Source organism: Condylura cristata, unplaced genomic scaffold, assembly GCF_000260355.1.
Source record: "Condylura cristata isolate star-nosed mole 26May11 unplaced genomic scaffold, ConCri1.0 scaffold00004, whole genome shotgun sequence".
Taxonomy (NCBI): Eukaryota; Metazoa; Chordata; class Mammalia; order Eulipotyphla; family Talpidae; genus Condylura; species Condylura cristata.
In genome coordinates this window covers 31078066-31100091 of record NW_004567105.1, presented here as the reverse complement: position 1 = coordinate 31100091, position 22026 = coordinate 31078066, and the positions used below count along the sequence as shown (strand labels likewise).

The following is a 22026-nucleotide window of genomic DNA, read 5'->3' as shown; positions in this document are numbered from 1 at the left end:
GGGCAGGCTGGAATCGAACTCATGCGGAAGCGGCTTTAGATTCTCAGTGCTGTGCTTTAACCCGCTGCGCCACCAGGGAGGGCCAATTCACACATTCTTACAGCAAATATTCCCTAAGTACCTCCTGTGTGCCATGCCACACTGTGGTTTAGGTTTGGGGAACACACCCCTGTAGCTCTTTTCCTGCACCAGGGCCTTGGTACTTGATCTTTTCTTGGATTCTCCTCCTCAGGTTCTTCCTTAGCTACCTACCTCGAGAACCCTTAGGTCTTAGCATAAGCCCTTTCTGACTTTACAGGGGAAATTTCTTTTCATCATTCTTCACTCAGCAGCCCATTTGTTTAATATAGAACATTAGTGACACAATAATACTTCAGTTATTTATGTTTGTATATTGTTTTCTGTCTTCTCCAGATATTTGGGGAATTCCCTTAGGGTAGAATCTGTGTCTTATTTTTGCACAGATCATGACATATCATAGTTTCAAATATTTATTGAATGGATAGATAAATGAAGGAATCTCTGTAACTGTTTAGTAAATATTGTTATGTGAACAGATACTCTAGTCAAGTCCTTCTAAATATCTTCTTGCTCAAAGTCATCTCAGAAGGGAAACAGGAAAAGTAAAATGTAAAAAGAGAGAGATGGGCAAAGAAACAAAATTAAGAGGTTGGTTTTGAAAAAAAAATGAGGTGGGAGAAAACAAGAGTGGGAAAGAAGTTGAAAGGAAGAAAAGAACAAAGGAGAAGGATAGTGTTTTTTTTTTTTTTTTTTAAAGATTTACTTATTTATTTGTGCATACAGAGCTGGGGTACAGGCCAGAAGTGCAGGGTCGGTGAGAAGATTCACCAGAGACAGAGTGGGGAGCAGATCGACCAAGTACACTGCCGAAGGGAGCAGCGGGCGGGTCAGGAGAGGTCTGCCACACCATGTGGGTCACCTCTTGGGCAGGTGGCTTTCAATTCTTAGTGCTGCGCTTTAACCTGCTGCGCCACCAGGGAGGGCCCCAGGATAGTGAGCATCTCAGAACTGACTAGAAGTGGAAATTTTAGGGCTCTCACAACTGGAGAAATCAAAACCCCCATAGTGGAGTACAAAAATCTGTGTTTTTTAACAAGCCCATCTGCTCTCATTGGTGAGAGCTATTAAATCCCAAACAAAAGTTTCAGATTGTTAATCCACTAATGCTAATGCCTGCACTAGATATGATTTTAAATGATAGTTGATGATATCTTACTGCTCTTTTTCTGTGTAAGTGATTTCAAAGGTTTTGAACAATTTTAGAATGTTTCAAATAAGTATATTAATGACATAGTGCATAATTGATGACCCTGTATTTTATATAATACAGAATATGTACATTATATTACACACCATATTACATGTATATAATGCATATTTACTACATATTATGTAGACAACATATATTTATAATATACTATGCACATAGGGTGTTTATAACCTTAATAAAAATAAAATTCAGATGCTTATAGAAAAAGGACCAACAGGCAGCAAACTTAATAAATGTTAAGTGCCTCTCAGTTGCTCTGAGAAAGTAATTTTTTTAAATACAATTCTTATATATCTTTCCCAAGATATTTTTAATAATAAGAAAGCCTAGCAATTGGGAATATGGTAATTAAAGGCAACTGCAAATGGCAACCCTTTTTTAAGTTTTAATTTGAACTGGCTCAATAGTAAATTATAGCCAAAGGATATATAATCTTAACTTGTAGCAGGTATTATAATATTTAGGTTAATATTTAGGGTAAAATAATTTTGATAAACAAGAAAAGAATCATGACATACTCTTTTTCTGTCTAGACATGTCATTTAAGATACTTTTATTTCAAGGAAGCTTTCTAGATTCCTAGGTCATCACCTCCCTAGGTCATTCATTAGTCTCCAGAAAAATTTGGAAATTTGGAGGATGGTTGTCAGAACTGATGAGAAGTTCCATTTCTGTCTCAATGACCTATGATACATGTTAGATACTGTGACTATTAGTAGTACTAGTATAGGAATAACAATAAATCATGGATGCTTTGCACTCACTAATGGTAGAGAAGGACAGTCACTGGATGAGAATGTCTTTCTGAGAACCTCCAAATGTAACAGTTTGTCACTGCTTTCAAACTCATACTGAGGAGAAGACCTCAAGGAGGCAAACATACAGGCCCTCTAAGGGCTGTTCACATTGTTGGCCAGGCCAAGATGTTTTTAAATGCTGGGAGGGAGGAGTGGGAGTGCCGGACGTGACCCTCAAGCAGGCTCCCAGTCTCTCTCAGTCACATCGCTAAGGTTTCCTGGCATTTCTTCCCCTCCCCTGATTTCTCACCCTCTTCTCCCTCCCCCAGTTTTAAATTTTTTAATCTGAAGGAAATGGCTTTGCATAGTGTTGTCACTATGCAAAAATGAGTGAGTTAAAACCAGATGTGACTGTAAATGAATCACCAATTCAACCTCGGGTCCTTCCACTGCGTCTTCATTTCCTCTTCTCAGTGGACAAGCTCCACCTGAGAAGTGAGTTTGCTCACCCTAGAAGCAAGCAAGACCCCGTAGCTGCAGTGGGGCTCCCTGAGCCGGAGAGACTGCTGGACATTACGGTGCTAGGTCCTGGCATTCACAGTATCTAAACCCTCGGATAGTGGATGAGACAAGCTGGCACTGGCTTTCAGGAAAAGGAAAACAAACCAGAAAGAAGGGATCATCCATTTCAGCTCCCTTAGAAATTCATGATTGGAGCATAAATACTCTGTCATCTGAGTTACTATTTTTTAAAAAGATTTATTTATTTATGCATACAAGAGCTGGGGTGTAGGCCAGAGGTGTGTGTGGGGGTGGGGGGCGTGAGAGGATTCATCAGAGACAGAGTGGGGAGCAGAACAGGCAGATCTACTGAAACCCACTGCTGAGGGAGCAGTGGGTGAGGTGGGAGAGGTCTGCTGAGTCATGTGGGTCAGCTCCCTGGCTGGGGATGCTGCAGTGGCTGCTGATAGCTTTATAATGCTGACTTAACCCCTTGCACCACCAGGGAGGCCCCTGTCACCTGATTTTCTATATTTTACTTTGCCAGAATATTATTTCCCATGGATAGCAAAAAGTGGGTCTAGTGTTTGGTCAATGTATGCCGCCTATTCTGGCTTTTCTTGTGAGATCTTAGCAATGTTTAAAAAAATTGGAATAAGTAGGTAAAACTGAGAAGAATAGATTTTACATGTAAAAAAAATCTGGGTTTTTTACTTTACTTTTAAAAACCAAAAGATAGAGATGTGCTGGGCCTGTGATTTGCCTGCCTTAGTCAAGACTCCAAAGAGCACTCCTTTTTATCCTTTCTGCTAGAGGAAGCAGACACAGGCAGCTCAGAGTCTCCTGAGTGGTGGGGCTGACAGTGATCAAAGTGCAAGATCAAAGGATCTTATCACTTTTTTTTAATGTAATGATAAAACCATCAGCTAAATTATAAATCTCCTAAAGGAAGGAGTCATATCTCTTCACTATCGCCCCATGCCCCCAGGTTTGGAGTAGATAATCACCTCCCTCCCCTCCCTCTCCCCTTCCCCCCACCATACAAGGATGTGGCTAAGTATTTGTAAATCTGAAATAAATTCACATTCTTCAGCAGCTGTAGTGCGGACCTGGAGCACAGAATTTAGGAGTAACTAGCACCTAAGCCTTTGGAAAAATTAGTGCCCAATCAACCCCTGTTCAAGAGGAGACCCTGACACCATGGAAGATCTAATATTTCTCAGTCAGGAGGTCACCTGACTCAGGGACCCAGGTGCTCACTTGGGGTATCTTCTCTGCAACTCTGCTTTGCTAGGCAGGAAGGCCAGTCTCATAGAAAGGGGAACAAACACTAAGTATTCAGGCACAGAGATGAAGGCGGGGACTAAGGGAAGCTACACAGATGGGGTGCACTCTGTGACTCCCATCTATTTGAGGTCCAAAAGGAGAATGAAAGCACACGTGCTTCTCAGCTACCTCCAAAATAGGAAGCTCCCAGACTAGAATCTCTTGATTCTTGACTTTGCAAAGCTATTTCACTGCCAGCTCCCCTCAGGTGTGGGAAGAATGGGAAGGGTTTCCATTTCAAAGACAGGTCCTGGAATTCATAGCTTCCCCATTTTTCATCAGAATTTACAAGAACTGGTTTTCAAAGCTCTTCTGTAGTGAGTGGAGTATGTGGGTACAAGGAGCAGTGGCAGGGAAACGACAGGTGCAAAGTCACTGAGCGGTCTTCTCACAGTTGCTGTGTCTTAGCTTCATACCCATCAGCTGGCTCATCCACCAGTCCTGACCTTGCCCAAACTGCTCTTTCTTGGAAATTCTTCATTTCTTGCATGGGGCTCATTGTCCTCTCCCCTTGCTTCCCTTTGGCTCCCCTGGTTCTTGAAGTGGGCTGAATTGGTTCTAAGCCACTGGTTGTCCTAACTCATCAACATCCTCAGATTCTACCTCTAAAAGTCCTTAAGTAAACTATTCTTTTTATTGTTTGAACTTTTTTATTTAGAAATAATTTCAAACATATAGATAACTCATTAGTGAAGAGTAGCTCAGCGTGCCCTTGCCCAGATAACCATGTTTGTTTTTTTTTTAACATTCTGCCATGGCCCTCCCTGGTGGCGCAGCGGGTTAAAGTGCAACACTGAGAAGCTAAAGCCACTTCAGCATGAGTTCGATTCCCGCCTGCCCCAGAGGTGACCCACATGCCATTGCAGACCTCTCCTGACCCGCCCGCTGCTCCCCTCAGCAGTGTACTTCGCCAATCTGCCTGTTCTGCTCCTCACTCTGTCTCTGGTGAATCCTCTCACTGACCCTGCACCTCTGGCCTGTACCCAGGTTCTGTATGAATAAATAAATAAATCTTTCCCTTTTTTAAAAGATTTATTTATTTATTCATACAGACTGGGGTAAAGGCCAGAGATGTGGAGGGTGAGAGGGTTCACCAGGGACAGAGTGGGGAGCAGAACAGGCAGTTCGACGAAGTACACTGCTGAGGGGAACAGCGGGCGGGTCAGGAGAGGTTTGCAATGGCATGTGGGTCACCTCCGGGGCAGGCAGGGATCGAACTCATGCGGAAGTGGCTTAAGCTTCTTAGTGCAGTGCTTTAATCCACTGCACTACCAGCGAGGGCCAATAAATAAATCTTTAAAAAAAACATTCTGCCACTTTTGCTTTGCCATCCTCTCTTTTCCTACACACACATACACACACTTAACCTACACACACACACACACGCACTTAACCTTCCCCACTGAGTCTGACATACTTTTACACTCTGTGCTAGATCTTAAATCAGTCAAGTCTGGCTGAGGAGGCTTGATGCAGCACGTTAGGAACTCTAGCTTTGAAATGCTTCCCAGGTGATTCTGGAGGATGGGAGGAAGGCCCACAGGAGGGCCACAGACTTCCTATCTCAATTAACAGATCTTCTTCCTCTTTGGTCTTACTTTCCTTTTCCTCTGCCTTTCTCTCCCTCTACATCAGCCCTCCTGGCAGAGACCTCATCTGACCAGGGAAATCTGTGCCCGGGCAGTGCAGGAGTGGGGAAGAGTCCATTTCACATACACGGTCTATTTCCAGGTTGTGCCATACATGTATGCGCTTTATATTGTGACAAAAAGTGGATACAGTCTTTCTGTTTGCAAAACGGGATGCAAATCACCTTAACTAAAAGAAAACGTAAGAAAAAGGAAAAAACTGATACCTTAAAGCTGCATATTTAAAGGGGATTAAGTGGGCTGCAAATCATTTGATGCTGATCCACTGGGATGATTCACTTTAGCTGGCAGACCAAGAAAACAATAAGCTCTTTGGTAGAATTAGGCTTGAGTGATGCCAACTATAGATTAGGGTGTTCAGGAACCATTTGCCTCACAGTCCACAATCCCTCGTGTGGTCCTTTTGTACTGCCCAAGGCTCAGGGTCTGTTTATATTTTATCCCACTCACACGAAACCACCCACGACCTCTTTCATGAGCAACAGTTTGGGGACTGTTTCTTGTTTTTGTTTTTCCTTCTGCATCTTTGTACTTATCTTTCTATTGGTTTGCCTCAGCAATGGGGACTATTATCTCATCTTTCGCTCTGGCCACAGAACATTATGGCAGTGGGGAGACTCTCCTTTGTACTTACTGTAAGTAACACAACAAAGGAGGTTACCCTGGGCTTGAGGGGCTGGGAGGACATGGGGGTTTTCTGCATTTGCCTTCTCACTTATTTGGAGACACACGTGAGCTGTGACCTCTTTGAAGGCCAAATGGAAGGAAACTCGGTGCTGTAAAAGCCCAGCCCAGAACCACAATGGCTATTCATGAACTGAGGAAATACAGCCGCTCTCCCAGGCCAGGGAAGGGGTAGGGTGGGGAGGGGTGAAGAAAGTGTATCCAAACAAGATTTGTGGGGAGTTAGCAGAATCGAAAGGAGCCAATTAAACATTTTATTCCTTTAGAAGCATTTTTGTATGTTACCTTAATAACCCATGAGGTAGAGAAAGAACGATGAAGCAGAAACAGTTGCTAGCTAAGATTACTCAATGTTTATCATGTATAACCAATGTATTAAGCACTTCATTTAACCAGGTTTTAATCCTTGCAACTATTTGAAGAGGCAGATATGGAACACATATTACCCTTATTGTTAAGAGCAAACTGGCATGATTGGTTAGAATCACTAGTAGATACTATAAGGACGTAAACCTTATATATCTCTGACACTAGAGCCCTATGTCACTGTATGGGCACCCCTCCAACGAAGTCACATGGCCAAGAGGGGACCTAAACTGGAGCGCTCTTGAAAGCCCACTGCTCAAACAATAGAAGGAAGCTGTTCAGGTTCTAAAACTAAAGTGAGGTTCCAGGCTCACCCGCTCTCCCTTTGGAGGCCTCTTCTCCCACACCCATCACTCGGGTTCCCCACTAAATTGACTTCTTGCAGCCTTTAGCCCTACCCATCTCACTTCACCTGGAGAGAAGACTAGGCAGAGTCAATTTTTCCCACTTCCAGATATGGCCTGGTTTGTTCTGCATTGATCAATAGAGTGTGGCAGATGAGCCTCTGTGTGATTCCAGAGCTTAGGCCTCAAGAAGCTCCTGGTTTCCACGCTGTACTCTTGCAAAGCTTCCCTAAACCATCACATAAGGAGACTTGCGGGCCTCCTTGGCGATGTAGGAGTTAAAGACAGCACTGTGAAGCTATCACCAGCCACTGCAGTGTGAGTTTGATCCCTGGTCAGGGGGGTGACCCACATGGCACAGCAGACCTCTCCTGTCTTGCCTATTGCTCCCTTCAGCAACAGTGTATTTAAGTACACCTGACTGTTCTGCTCTCCACTCTGTCTCTGGTGAATCCTCTAACCCCTCACACAACCTCTGGCCTGCACCCCAGTTCTTGTATGTATAAAAAGTAAATCTTTTTAAAAAATAATAAAGAAACTGGTGTAGCTTACTGGAGGGTGAGAGGCCACATGGAGGAAAGCAAGATGTGCCAGTGTATACCTTTGTCGATCACCAGTCAAATGAGGCTATTTTGACTCTTTTAGCACCCTATACCCTCCAAACTGAAAGATGCTGTTAAAAATGAAGTCAGCCCATGTTTATTGCTGCTTTATTTACAATTGGAAAAACATGGAAGCAGCCCAAATGCCCAAAAGTAGATGACTGGATTAGAAAGATGTGGTACATATATACAATGGAATATTACTCAGCAACCAAAAAAGAGAAACACATGTCTTTTGCAGCAACTTGGATGGAACTGGAAAAGATCATGCTTAGTGAGATAAGCCAGAAAGAGAAAGAAAAATACCGGATGGTTTCACTCATAGCAGGAGTATAATGGACCAGGTGGAAAATAACAAAAATAATGAACAACCATATACCAGAGACATTTTGTGGGGGTGGAGTGGGGAATGGGATCAAAAACGGGGTGGGGGGAGGGAAATGCACGGGATTATGGTGATGGCACACGGGTGACTTGGTGATGGGAAACCCGCGGGGATTACAATTGAGATGGAAAAAAAAATGTACAAAATAATGTAAAAATAAACTTTTGTAATTAAAAAAAAAATGAGGTCAGATGAAATAAGCAGAGGGCCAGTTAGGGGTAGAAATGGGCTCTTAGATACTTCCCCAGATGAGTACAGTTGCATTTTTGCATTTTGACATTCCAGCTATCACTCTTGCAAAGACTAGATAAGATTTGGCAAGTCCAGGAAACTTCTGGAGGGCTGGGGAATTCAAGTTCTGGAAGCAAGCAACACATAATTAAGAGGAACTCCTTCCTGGAAAGAAGACCCTAGTGCTTTACAGCCACCTACTACCTTCTTGTGCAGTGTACTTGACTTTCTAATAAGCTTTGGTAGGCTTTTTCTGGTCCTTTCTGAAATTCTTTTCCCACAAGACACAAAGAACTGACTGGTGTCAGAGTACCCAGCACAGCCACTTAACCCATCAACAAAAGAATGAGAAGTAGTAAATTTTTTTTTTAAACTACTAAGTTTTGGGGTAATTTGTTACATGATGATGGAAAATGGATATGTGTCCTCACCTCCAAAAACATATGAAAATTGTTAGCATAGTTCTTGGCTTACAAATCTTAGCTATTTTATTTATCCCTAAAGTCTCTTCTCTGCTGATACCATATAGCATTTCTTCATGTTACATTCCTCATAACCCGAAAGGACTCTTGATGGAAGGAAAGACTCAGTATGTGACACTCTCAGCCCCATGGCTCAGTTCCAACTCATACTTTGGTTGTGAGGCTACAACTCTGTGGTCCTGCCCTGGAAGTTATTTATTAGTGACATGGTATTTCTAAACATAAATCTGAGTTCTTATTCTTACATTTCCAGATTTCCATCTCAAGCATTCTAAACTCAGCCCACTGACCAAGTATGTTTGGGTACAAAAGGAATGACAGGTAATTTAATAATGTTCCTAATAAAAACAGCACATGGGAACTAGTGACGATTTGAAACTGAAATCATCATCAATATGTGTTCAATTTCTGTACATTAGTGAATTATCAATTCACTATATCAATGTTTTCTACAAAGTACTGACCCTACATTCAATAATTATTGACTATTGTTTTCAATGGAATCTTTAATACCATTTTCATATATTATTTATTTTCATATTCCCCTCCCAATTTTGGGTACATAATAGTTTCTCAATAATTGAATAATAAATGAGTATGGTGTGCATGGTTGAAATGAAGAGAAAAAATTCCCAAGTTCCATTAAAATGTTTACATAGGTAAAATTGGAATCATTTTCTAACTTTCTATCCTGCCCCAACCCAGTTCCTCCACCTTCTCTGCCTTATATTAGATTCTTAAATTCCTTTGGCTCAGTCCAGAAATTACTTCCAGCAGAAGACTTTGCCTGAAACTTCCACACCAGACAGGAACCTCTCTAATGTATTCCACAAAGGGCTGTCTACATTTCTGTTTCTTCAACACTACAGTATATGGCAAGTTCCTGCATGGCAATAATTTGAGTGAATTTTTCATTCATTGTTGTGCCCAGCAGAAATTAGTAATAACAGCTATTACACCACAAATTATTTCACCTACAGGACCAGCTGCTGCAGTAAACATCTTACATGGATTATCTCTCCAGTCCTAAAAATAGCTTCAAATTAGATTCCCTTTTATAGGTGTGGAAACGGACACGTGGAGAATTTAAATAACTTGCTCAGTCACTAGCCAGAAAGAGGCAGTCAGAGACTTAACTCAAAGCCTGAATTCACAGTCCATCTGTTCTGACACTAGTTAGATCTTTAAGAAATATGTGTTGAGTTAATCAACATTTTCCAAAAAGTACTACACAGAACAACCATCCTTGCCACTTTTCCTGCTTTACGCTTTCTGAAGGGTTGAAAGGGGATTATGTATAAAAAGGAGGGAATTAGAAGAAAGAAAAAGGAAATGGATAACTAGCTTCTAAATGAAATTATTTATCATACAATACAAGTATATTAAACACCAAGCACATTAAAAACTTCAAGACACTTAGGCAATAAAAGTATGGTATTCAGGCCCTCCCTGGTGGCGCAGCGGGTTAAAGCACAGCACTGAAAAGCTAAAGCCACTTCCGCATGAGTTCGATTCCCGCCTGCCCCGGAGGTGACCACATGGCGCGGCAGACCTCTCCTGACCCACCCGCTGCTCCCCTCAGCAGTGTACTATGTCGATCTGCCTGTTCTGTACCCCACTCTGTCTCTGGTGAAGCCTCTCGCCGCCCCTAAGCCTCTGGCTTGTACCCCAGTTCTGCATGCACAAATAAATAAATCTTTAAAAAAAAAAAAAAGTATGGTATTCAACTAGATCCTCACAACTGAACGCTAATAGGTGGGCCACATGTTATTCAAGTGATCAACAATTCCACACCTACCCATAGACTCAGTCCCTTAGCACCCCAGCCTACTGTTACTGTTCCATTTTGCTCTACTCTTGCTATGTTGCACTCTACTCCATTTTACTTCACCCCACCCAACCCCATAACATTCCACTCCATTCTGTTCATTTTAATCCATTCCATTTCACCTCCCTCCCCTCCACCTCCATTCTAGTTTGTTCTCCTCCACACTGCTCTACTCCTACAAAACTCTATGAGGTATTAAGCATTCAGTTACTGAAGATACAATTGAATAAATATAGTTCCTACTCCCCAGAAGCTCATAAAGAAAGCTCAGGCTTTCTTTAAATCAATTAGGTTGTTTATTAAGAAGCAGTTAAAGCCCTCCCTGGTGGCTCAGTGGGTTAAAGCACAGCACTAAGAAGCTAAAGCCACTTCAGCATGAGTTCAATCTTCGCCCTGGAGGTGATCCACATGGCGCGGCAGACCTCTCCTGACTCGCCCGCTGCTCCTTCAGCAGTGTACTTCAATCATCTGCCAGTTCTGCTCCCCACTCTGTCTCTGGTGAATCCTCCCACCCCACACCTCTGGCCTGTACCCTAGTCTGTATGCATAAATAAATAAATCTTAAAAAAGAAGCAGCAGCAGCAGCTAAATACTATGCCATGAAATCTTAGCCTTTTGGATTTTCTGTCATTACAGTGACTACCTAAAATGGTGGCCAATCCCCTAGATGGAAAGAAAAACCAGAGAGGAGGCCCAGAAACAGAAACATTATGCAAGCTCACTCCACCCGCCATCTCTGCTCCTCGATCTACCTGTCATCCTGTGGATATTGCCGAGGAATTGTTTTGTGATCTGGCTTACCTTTGACCATGTTCCAAATCAATAACAGTGATTCCTGAGTCTTCCTCTGCATTGTGACTCTTTTCCTTTATCATGAACACACATGCTTGTAACATATATGCAGGATGCACTGCAAGATGCTGATTTCAATGTCTATTTTCTGGTTTCAGGTTATGTGTAAGACTATGAACCCCAATTAGAATTCACAGATGTGACCAAGCTACAAGGGTGTAATTTAAAATGGCAACCTAATTGTCTTGACCTCATAAAGTAATAAGAATCTCAATTCTGTCTCAATGATTTTCTTATTACACAAAGTGCTCTTACCTACATCTTGCACCTAGGACTCAAAGTGTCTAGTCACCAACTTAGTAGTGGCTTTCCAGCAAAGCAAGTCTTTTCAAGTCATGGGTTTTCTGAGAACCTTTACAAACCATAGTGCACAGCACCCGACACCTTTCCTACCTTTTCAGTGGTCCTGGAAAAGGGCTGAGTAGTCCAGGGAACCCATGATGTCTCTGTAATTGCAATCATCTGCCTGTTGGGATGCTGCCTCATGCTGCTGTTCTGACTGTAGTTTTCCGTAGTGCTTCTGGTGAAGGTCTCAGTGGTAATCCTACTTAGATGTTCTGGCTTATAAGGAACTGCTTTAAAAGTCATGGGGATGTGAGGAGAAGCCGTATTTCTAATGCTCCTTACTGAAACTTCTGCTCCTGGGCCAGCTGAGGGAGAAAGGACAGTTGCTAAAATTACCCTTCAGATTTTGAATTCTTCACGTAAAAGCAATTTAAATTTTTCTTAGAAAAAGAAGAAATAACACATGTTAACAATGAACATGCAGACAAGCATTAGTGATATGAAAAATAAAAGATACTTTGGATTAACATTGCTGGTTGACCTTGTCCAGCTTACCCATTCCTTATAGATCTATGAAAACTGTTCTACTAGGGAGGGCCCCAACTCTGTGGAGAAAACAGGACTAAAATTCTATGAATATTTTGGGCGTGGAGCACTGAATTGGTTTGGGGGAATCCTTGAATATCTAAAAACTTCATGCAAAATACTGAATACTTATACAAATGTACAAATATTCTGTGGGGAACTTACTTAATTTTCACCAACTTCTCAAAATGGTCTTTAAAATACCAGGCTGAGGGCTCTCCCTGGTGGGTTAAAGCCCAGCACTAAGCAGCTAAAACCACTTCAGCATGAGTTAGATCCCTGCCCAGGAGGTGATCCACATGGCGCAGCAGACCTCTCCTGACCGGCCTGCTGCTCCTTCAGCAGTGTACTTCAACCATCTGCCAGTTCTGCTCCCCACTCTGTCTCTGGTGAATCCTCTCACTGCCCCTGTACCTCTGGCCTGTACCCCAGTTCTGTATGAATAAATAAATAAATCTTAAAAAAAAAAAAAAACAGGCTGAGAATCACTGTAAATGACGTGTCTAACTTGGTCATGAAGATCGATGAATCCTTGGAAAACGGTGACATTTCTTTACTACAGCTCATATGTTTCTAATCCTAATTGTGTGAGTACCAAGTAATGGGACTTTGGTATATTCTAAGTGCCCTATGTTCTTTAAGAAAGCAAATTGATTTAAACTTTAAAAACAAATGGTTTGTGAAATATGGCTAGCCATAATATTAAAATGTGCTCTTGGGGCCTCCCGAGTGGCTCAGGGCTTAAAGTCTCAACATTATATAAAGCTATCACCGGCCACTATGAGTTTGATCCCTGCCCTGGGAGCTGACCCACAAGGCACAGCAGACTTTTCCCCTCAGAAATGTATTTCAGTAGATTTGCCTGTTCTGTTCACCACTCTGGTGAATCCTCTCACCCCTGTACCTCTGGCCTACACCCTAGTTCTTCATAAATAAGTAAAAATAAATCTTTTAAAAAAAATTTCACTTCTCTCTCTACTTCTTGAGATTCCTGCTGACATTGTAAATCGATTCAGTAGAGATCATTAGTTAAAGGTGATGCCAATGATGACACTGAGGATCTTTGGGTCACACTTTGTGTATCAATACTCATAGGGAAAAGTAGTACAATATGAACTTCGGAAAGGTGTGTAACTCATTAGATAAGGTGCTTTATAGTTCACCCAAGTTTTCTGGCATATAGGACCACATAAAACCATTGCCCAATTAGATAATCATAACTTTGAAGATTTCTGATATAGTCTAGCCAAAGATTTCATTTTCTACTGGTTTACTAAAACAGCTACTTAATTAAGCAACTACTGTGTGTCAAATGGTAGTCTCCTAAAAGGTTATTAATCATTGCATATTTGCATATTCCTGTTCTGATCTACCTGTGGACCCTTCTTTTGATGTTCATTCATTTCCATTCCAATTTCAACTAACTAACATGTATTAAAGGATAACATTTATAAAGAAGTAGGGGATAGGCACAGAAATAGGATCAAAGTGGTAAAGTATTTTAAAAATCTAGCAATATCTAAATTCTCTTAAAATTGTTTATTTAAAATATCATGATTATCAAGCATCCTTTCCATGAGCTCTAGAGGGTTGTGCAAAGTACTCCTTTTTTTCCAGATTTATAAAATATAAACAAATATAAATATGTGGTGTCCAGTTAAATTAGAATGTCATATAAAGAATGAATAGCTCACTAAGTTTAGTATGCTTCAAGTATATAATATTACAGATGTCATATTATATTATATAATAGAAATGTACTTATACTAAAAAATATTTGAAACTCAAGTGTACCTAAATATTACATATTTTATCTGGCAAGCTTACCTGTACACCTCTCAGATTCAGGTTTGATTGATTTTTGGACTTTCACCCAAGTTTCCATATCTTTCAGAACCTATGCCACTATCACTACCAAAGGTTAGCCATTCTGAATGTAGATCAGGAGATTTATTTATCTGTGAGGTGTTTCTACATGACAAGTGTACTAGAAGTAATATTCCTTTACAACAAATTTGGAGAAGTATCTTCTTTTGCAGTCTGAATTGAGCTAGGTCTTGAAATGTTCCTTTAAGAGGGCATCTTTTGTTGAGATGTCAAAATTTCTATCCTACATTGAGATTAGTACTTTAGTCATTTTGAGCTTTGGCCAAAGTTTATTTTCTGAGTTGATTACCACATGACAATTTTAGCCCTCAGACTCTTAAAAAAGATTTAATGATACGGCTAGACTAGAACAAGTTTCCAAGTACCTAGAATGTAATTACATGTCTTATCATGTAAACCTATGCTCCATTCTTCAAAGTGGAGCAATAGGTAAGTTTTCATCTTAATTCAAAGGATGAAACATGACATTCCCAAAATCAGATAAATTAGCATAATATATTCACATTTCAAGTAACTTTGGTATACTGTATGGGAAAAATTCAGTCTTCTGAAATTATCTCTCATTAACCTTCTAAATATATTTTTTAAATACCCCAAGCCAAACAAGTCCATTTTCCATTCTAGGCCACTGCTGCTTTTTTTTCCAAAGAAAGAACCTACAGAATATCTAAGTCCAGTACCCTTTCATTTTGTGACTGTGTCTTTAGCTTGTGCTATTTAAGAAGTAGGAAAAAGCTTTAGTCTTAACATTCAATTTCCAAATTTCATGAATTTTAAAGTGTAGTTTGCAAACTTTGGTAAGCATTGGGATCACCTCTGGAGCTTGTTAGAATATTGAACCTTTGGCTCTACCCTAGAAATGATGATTCATTCGATTTGTGAAGACCCAGAAATGCATCTGTATTTCTATCCTGTTTTTCAGGTTATTCTAATGTCCTAAGCACTTGATTTTTCCATAAGTACAATTAAGACAAACTGAATTTTTATCATCCCTTATGTTGGTAGTGAGCAATTATAAACTAGATGGGAGGAAAGAAAATCTATTATAGAAATATGTAAAGCAATAAAAAGAAGTCCATCTTTCCATCTTCTGGGAATAACATTAAAAATAATAGAATTATTAGGGAACTAGGGAATAACATTAAAAATAATAGAATTACACTAAAAATAATAGATCTTTGGATGTTTTGATAGCTATACATTCTTCAGGTCTTTAAAAATATATACTTTTTACAGTTCATGAAAAAGTAAGAATTGTTTTGACAAATGCAAGGAAAAGTTCTTATACAATGGAACAATATGTAGCAGCTATTTTTAAAAAGCTTTATTGTACCAATGCTAAGACATTGTTTCCACATGACACGCAATTCCTCTAAAAATATAATTAAAGATAAGGTAGACCATCCTGGGTCCAATCTAAAAGTTTTAGCACTAACACTGCAAATAGGTCATGTATGTGATGATTTGCAATGGGTACAACATAGTAACACCATATTTTGAATACATTTTTAAAGCAATGTGCATTTTAGCTTATTAATTAGTTATCACTGACTCAGATATAATGGAAATGGAATATTTATATAATGATAATAAATACATAACTTGTTGGCTTTTTTTTTTTTTGCCTTGAAATGATATACATAAATTTCAAACATGTTGGAAAATAGCGTAACTGAATAGAACATTTGAAGATAGAAAATTTTACCTATATTTGTACTTCCTATCCTGTAGGAAGATGACAGATATAATGTGCCCTTTAATAGTGGAAAATAATCTGGAAAAGTGATAAAATATCAAACACGAATTACCTTAAAGGAAGATGATTTTTTGTATATATGTTACATAGACAGGTAAAAATATATTAGATATAAGGTTGGTAGAATAAAGGTGAAGTGAAAGGGATAGGGACTACTATCATTTAATCATTAGAAATAGCAAAAAGAATACAATTTCAGGCATACAGTCATAAAATAGAGTATATTAAATATACACTTAAAATTTGAGAAAGTGAATAAGGAAGTGAAAAGTGAAGAAACTAAGAGAGAATTTGCAAATAAGGGTACATTTAACAATCAGAGGTCATAATCAGAGATTAAGAATTTTTTTTTTTACTAATTGAAAACAGTCAAGATTAAAAATAAAGTAAAATTAACAAATGGAAGTTAAATAATAAATGAAAGATTAATTAAGAAAATGCTTTTCCAAAGCCAATTCCTACTTAACCACTATACTAGAGGACACATTATGAACATGTGTCTGGTTGATTCTAATGTTCCATGTTTCACATCTATGGGAAGGATGAGAAGGTGTGGCGAAAGGGATGAGAAGAAGCCAGGCCCAATGGCGGAAGAGGGTTGGTTTATAAGCTTGTGGTCTGCATAGGGGAGAGAGATGTGGAACCAGATACCTGTAAATGGGTAGGGGAAGAGGCATTGGACAGTAGGTGAATAGCTTGGTGTATCCAGGCCAACTTATCCCTTTAGTATAACAAACATGGTGCTTAGGGTACATAATATTTTAGGTCACACACCTCAGGGAAAAATGAAAATTGCCGTACCCATGACAATATTTCACTCCTATTTTTTTAATGGGGGAAGGAGCCCACAAAGACATAAGAACTCAGGGCCCTGTGACAGTTGTATTTAGTCCTGGGTGATCCCTGGTAACTTCATTGACATATCAAGAGTTGAAAATCATTGGGAGTAGCTGGGTGCTATGCCAGATATTTTTCAATAATTATATAAGTCATGTATCAGTCATCAATGATCACATAATTTTAGATGATTAGCTAATAAATGGTCAGTTACCAGGTCCACGTTGCTACAATGATACAAGAAAATAAACCTATAGACAATTTGGTGAAAAAGTATCTGTATATACAAAAGATTTTTTCTGTTTTGTTTTATCTCCTTGAGGCCTCAATACTTACAAGAACATTTACTAATTTTTAGAGTAAGTAGCTTCTACTTAAACCCATTCTCCTGAGTATATAGACTGCTTACCTTTTTTTTTTTTTTAAAGATTTATTTATTTATTTGTGTATACAGAACTGGGGTACAGGCCAGAGGCTCAGGGGCGGTGAGAGGCTTCACCAGAGACAGAGTGGGGAACAGAACAGGCAGATCTACGAAATACACTGCTGAGGGGAGCAGCGGGCGGGTCAGGAGAGGTCTGCCACGCCATGTGGTCACCTCCGGGGCTGGCAGGAATCGAACTCATGAGGAAGCGGCTTTAGATTCTCAGTGCTGTGCTTTAACCCGATGTGCCACCAGGGAGGGCCTAGACTGCTTACCTTTTACAATGAATTTTATTTCTTCACTTACATTACTACAATTAAACAATTACTTTAACCAGCAATTATATCAGTTTTGCTTAGAATGTGATTTACTTCAGCAGCAAAATTTCTTTCAGTAATTTCACTAGCCCAATCATATCAGGGACACATGAAAATATGTCTAGATAAATTTACCTCTTATTGATAGACAAGAGGCAGACCTTGTAAAACATATCCAAATGATGGCCTTTTGTACCCTTCATCTGAAAATTCTCTTTTTTTAGATTTATTTACTTATGCATACAAGAACTAGGGTGTAGGCCAGAGATGTGGGGAGGTAAAAGGATTCACCAGAGACAGATTGGGGAGCAAAACAGGCAGATTTACTGAAATACACTGCTGAGGGGAGCATCAGGTGGGTCAGGAGTGGTCTTCTGTGCCATGTGGGTCCTTGCCTGGGGATCGAACTCTTGCTGCAGTGGCTGCGGTAACTACATAGTGCTGCGCTTTAATGCGTTGTGCCCTGATTTGAAAACACTTAATGGTCGCTGCAGCACTTTTTACAATATCCTGATTATGGAATATGCCTCACAACAGATGATGCATCAAGAAGATGTGGTCTACAGATACTATGGAATACTATGCAGTGATCAAAAAGAATAAACATTTGTCGTTTATGGCAGCATGCATGGAGCTAGAAGTGTTAAGCAAAATAAAATGCTAAGCAAAATAAATCAGAAGGAAAAAGATAAGCATCAGATGGTGTCACTTTTATGTGGAATATAGAAAAATCAAAGGGTAAGACAAAGATAAACCTTGAAAGCTGTATTTGTGAGAGGAGGAGGAATGGGAGAGTAAAAACAAGGAGGGAAGAACACAAGGGGATATGGTGTTGGACTATGGGTGCTTTGGTGGTGGGAGAACTAGTGACTACATCTGAGGGGAGTGATCTTATATTATCCAAACATTAAATTAAAAAATAATAAAAATTGAAAAACAAAAAGGGTTATTTGGAGTCATTCATTGCATACAGCTGAATGCAATTTAATTTTTCACAATGGATTCTCTAGCAAGTTAGTTTCCATTTTATGGGTATAACTAATGTCATTCTGTATGGATGGAACAGAAAAATGTGTCTGTTAACATAATTGTGTTAAATAAAAAGTGTTATACTCATAAATATGCAAATATACAATTTTTTGGTAGCACTAATGTACAAATTCTAACTCTGGTTTATCTAAATGTCCATTTTTCAGCCAAATATTTACCAGGCATGTTTTAGATATAGTGGTTCAGTTGTTGATTGTAAACATTTGATTCTATCTACTTTACTTTTGAAGTGAAATCCATCAGTGTATATGTTTTGTGTGAAAGAAGAGAATTTTTTCATTGAGTAGCTTCTATTTTTAATAACTTCCACTAAATCCACATCTATTTTTTAAAAATTCCAATAAAAGAATATTCTGCTCCATAAAGTCTGATTGGGAGCTAGAGGAGAATTTCACTTTGTGTGTATAAAATTTATAATGTTTCTGTGCTGTTTAGGCCAGACTATAGGAAGGAATTGTACAAAATTAATACTACATATTGTATATAGGAAGGAATTGTACAAAATTAATACTACATATTGTATATTTTCTGATAAATTTTGACTTCCTAATCAACTTTACAATGTTTGTCTTATTCTCATAGTGAGTTTTAGAGGAATAAGCCCCTACAATGCTCAGCTTTTATTGTAGAAGAGACCAATATATTTGTTTAGCTGCTAAATAAACCCTTATCTAATATATGAATTAAATGACAGAAAATAAAAAAATAGCATCTAATAAGAACATGTAATAAACCATGTATACTGACCTCCAACTAGGGTTGTGTATAAAAATTATCTGAGGTGCTTTTAAAAATCAAATATAATGCCCAAATTCAGATTTCTTGAAATAAGATCTTCATATTGTCATGATAGAAAAAATTGTGGCAACGATTCTCTCCTCCCCCAAATGATTCTTACAGAGTCAGTTAGTTAAAAAGTCTGTGGTCAATGCATCCCTGGTGGCACAGGAAGTAAAGTCTCAGCACTATGAAGCTATCAGCAGCCACTAAGGCACAAGTTCTATCCCACACAAGGGAGCTGATGATCCACATGGCGCAGCAGACCTCTCCTGTCTAGACTGCTGCTTCCCTCAGCAGTGGATTTCAGTCCATCTGCCCATTCTGCTCCCTATTCTGTCTCTGATGACTCCTCTCACCCTCTGCACCTCTAGCCTACACCCCAGCTCTTTTTTTTTTTTTAATTTATTTATTTGTGCATACAGAACTGGGGTACAGGCCAGAGGCTCAGAGGTGGTGAGAGGCTTCACCAGAGACAGAGTGGGGAACAGAACAGGCAGATCGACAAAGTACACTGCTGAGGGGAGCAGCGGGCGGGTCAGGAGAGGTCTGCAATGCCATGTGGTCGCCTCCGGGGCAGGCGGGAATCGAACTCATGCAGAAGCGGCTTTAGATTCTCAGTGCTGTGCTTTAACCTGCTGCGCCACCAGGGAGGGCCTCACCCCAGCTCTTAATAAAATAAAAATTCCTAGCACAGGACTTAACTACAGTGCTGTGCCAGGAATCTGTGCATTGTACACAAGTGTTTACATTGGCCACCATCTAGTTTACATCCATCAATGGTCAGCAATGGTGGCTTTGCATGGCCTCTTATATTTCAAAAGTGTACAATCCCCCAAAGATATTATCCCTAAACACTAGTACCAGAAATTTGCAAAAGCACAATTTATCACCATGCTAGTCCTATTATCACTTTGATGTTCTCAGATTCCTGGATCATTAATCTCAGTTATACGTGCTGACTGTTACTGCATTTTATTAAACATACATCTGTATGCCAAGATGTATCTCCATGATCCATTTCCATTAGCTTATGAATCCTTCTCAGGGGTTACTGGAACATGTAGACTTCCCTTGAATGTGACAATAAAACAAAACATGTAGCACAACTTCCAGAGCTGATTCTGAGGAATAGCTCACCTTTTTTAAAGCAGAGGTTTCCATGGACTAGTTTCCCCTCCTTGTTGACATCGATTTTCATCCAGCTATGGAGGTATTTGTTGTCCTTTTTCACCATTACCTTGTCGCCCTGTTTCTTGAGAAAGAGAGAGGTATTTTTCACCTCAAGGTATCCTTCCTCCATATAGCAGGTCCATCCAGGTGCCTGGGAGCAGGGGGCAAAGATGACTGATTGGGAAGGGCCCCCAAAGGAACTGATGATGCCCAGGCACAATGAGGACTCCACATGAAGGAGCTTTCCATCCTCAGTCCACGCCCACTGCTGGCTCTGGTCGGTGCCATTACATGAGCCGATGGCCACTCTCTCCGTTTTGAAAAGGCACTTTTGTTTCCGGACATGGACTATCTGAAACCCCTCTGGAAAATGAAAAAGTCATAAAGTGCTATGTAGCAAGTTGTCAGGGCCATTAGAAAACAAAACAACCCACTCACAAATCAGTTAAGGAAACACACAGGTCTGCCTATCTTTTGCTATTGCTATTAGTGCAGCTCAATAGTCTCAGATTCAATGCCTGTGATTTAAAACCCCCAAGGCTGATGAGTATTAAAATGTCAACATGTTTACCCTTTATATATTTTCACAGGGTTTAGAGGAGAAAACACACCCCCAATGAGGTAGTAAAAGGAAACTTGGGAAAGAGAATCACCCAAAAATTACGAGCTGTTGTTCTTTTTTTTTTTTTTAACCATTTTACTCTTGACCTCATCTCTGTCCATCCCTCAGAAAGACACTTCTTTTTCCTATACTTAGGTCACCACTGGAAAAAAAAAAAAGTTGTAAACAAATTGCATAGGTTGACTAACGATTGTAAAATTGTATCTATTTATCCAAGAAGAAAATTCAAATGAATTTTCCCACCTCTCTAAGCACACCCTCTTGCTCCTAACAGCTCATGAAAGCATTATCAAAGGATTAAATATCCTTAAGTCCTAGAGTGAGAAGCAGTTCTATATTTTGAGGAAACTTTTATAGTTTCCCCTCAAATACGCACACATTAGCAAATCAACATGTCTCAATGTTAGAAAATTAAATATCCAATTGTTAAGTGAGATTATTCAGGTTCATAAACCAATTCAATGTACATTCACTTAATTCACCCAGCTCTTCCTTGAAAATATTCAGATCTTCCTTCCAAATAACAACTTCCAAATAAAACACACCCCGGTTCCTTACCCCATTTGTTTATATATTTTTTAACACAAAGGAAAACAAAACTATAACCTGATTGGAATAAAGCATGGACAATACCACAGACTGTTACATAATGATAGAAATTTCCCCTCAGGGTGCTTTACTCTTTGCTGTAAAGATGCCATTTCAGAAGCTGCCCGGGTTTGGAGGACGGGAGGAGGCCATTTATTTTCTTTTGGAGAAATCTCAATAGTGTGGGCAGAGCTGCCTCCTTTCATTCCCCCTCCTCCTCCTCCTCGCCTTTGGCAAAACTGCCATGGAAACCTGGCTCCAATGTTGCCTTTTTTCAGACATAATTCAATGTCAGAAACTCCTTGCTGCTTAGCAGAGAAACACCTCAAGAAACTGAGGCAGGCCCACTCACCTAAGTTCACGAAGATCAAGCAGTTAAGAATCGCCATGTAAAATTCAGCCTCCATTTTCCACTTAACTGTTCATGCTTCGCTTGGGGGAAAAAAA

General features: G+C 39.7%; 1 protein-coding gene across 1 annotated transcript in view; it reads right to left on the bottom strand.

The window, feature by feature from the left end:
- PTPRB (protein tyrosine phosphatase, receptor type, B) overlaps window positions 1-22026 on the bottom strand; it is a 117436-nt gene extending 95410 nt beyond the window's left edge. The window contains exons 1-3 of the mRNA XM_004675896.1: window positions 21932-22026; window positions 20337-20732; window positions 11672-11928 (exon numbers count right to left, since the gene is read on the bottom strand). Of these exons, the coding sequence (XP_004675953.1) occupies window positions 11672-11928; window positions 20337-20732; window positions 21932-21986 (708 nt within the window). The 5' untranslated portion in view covers window positions 21987-22026. The remainder of the gene's footprint in view (window positions 1-11671; window positions 11929-20336; window positions 20733-21931) is intronic.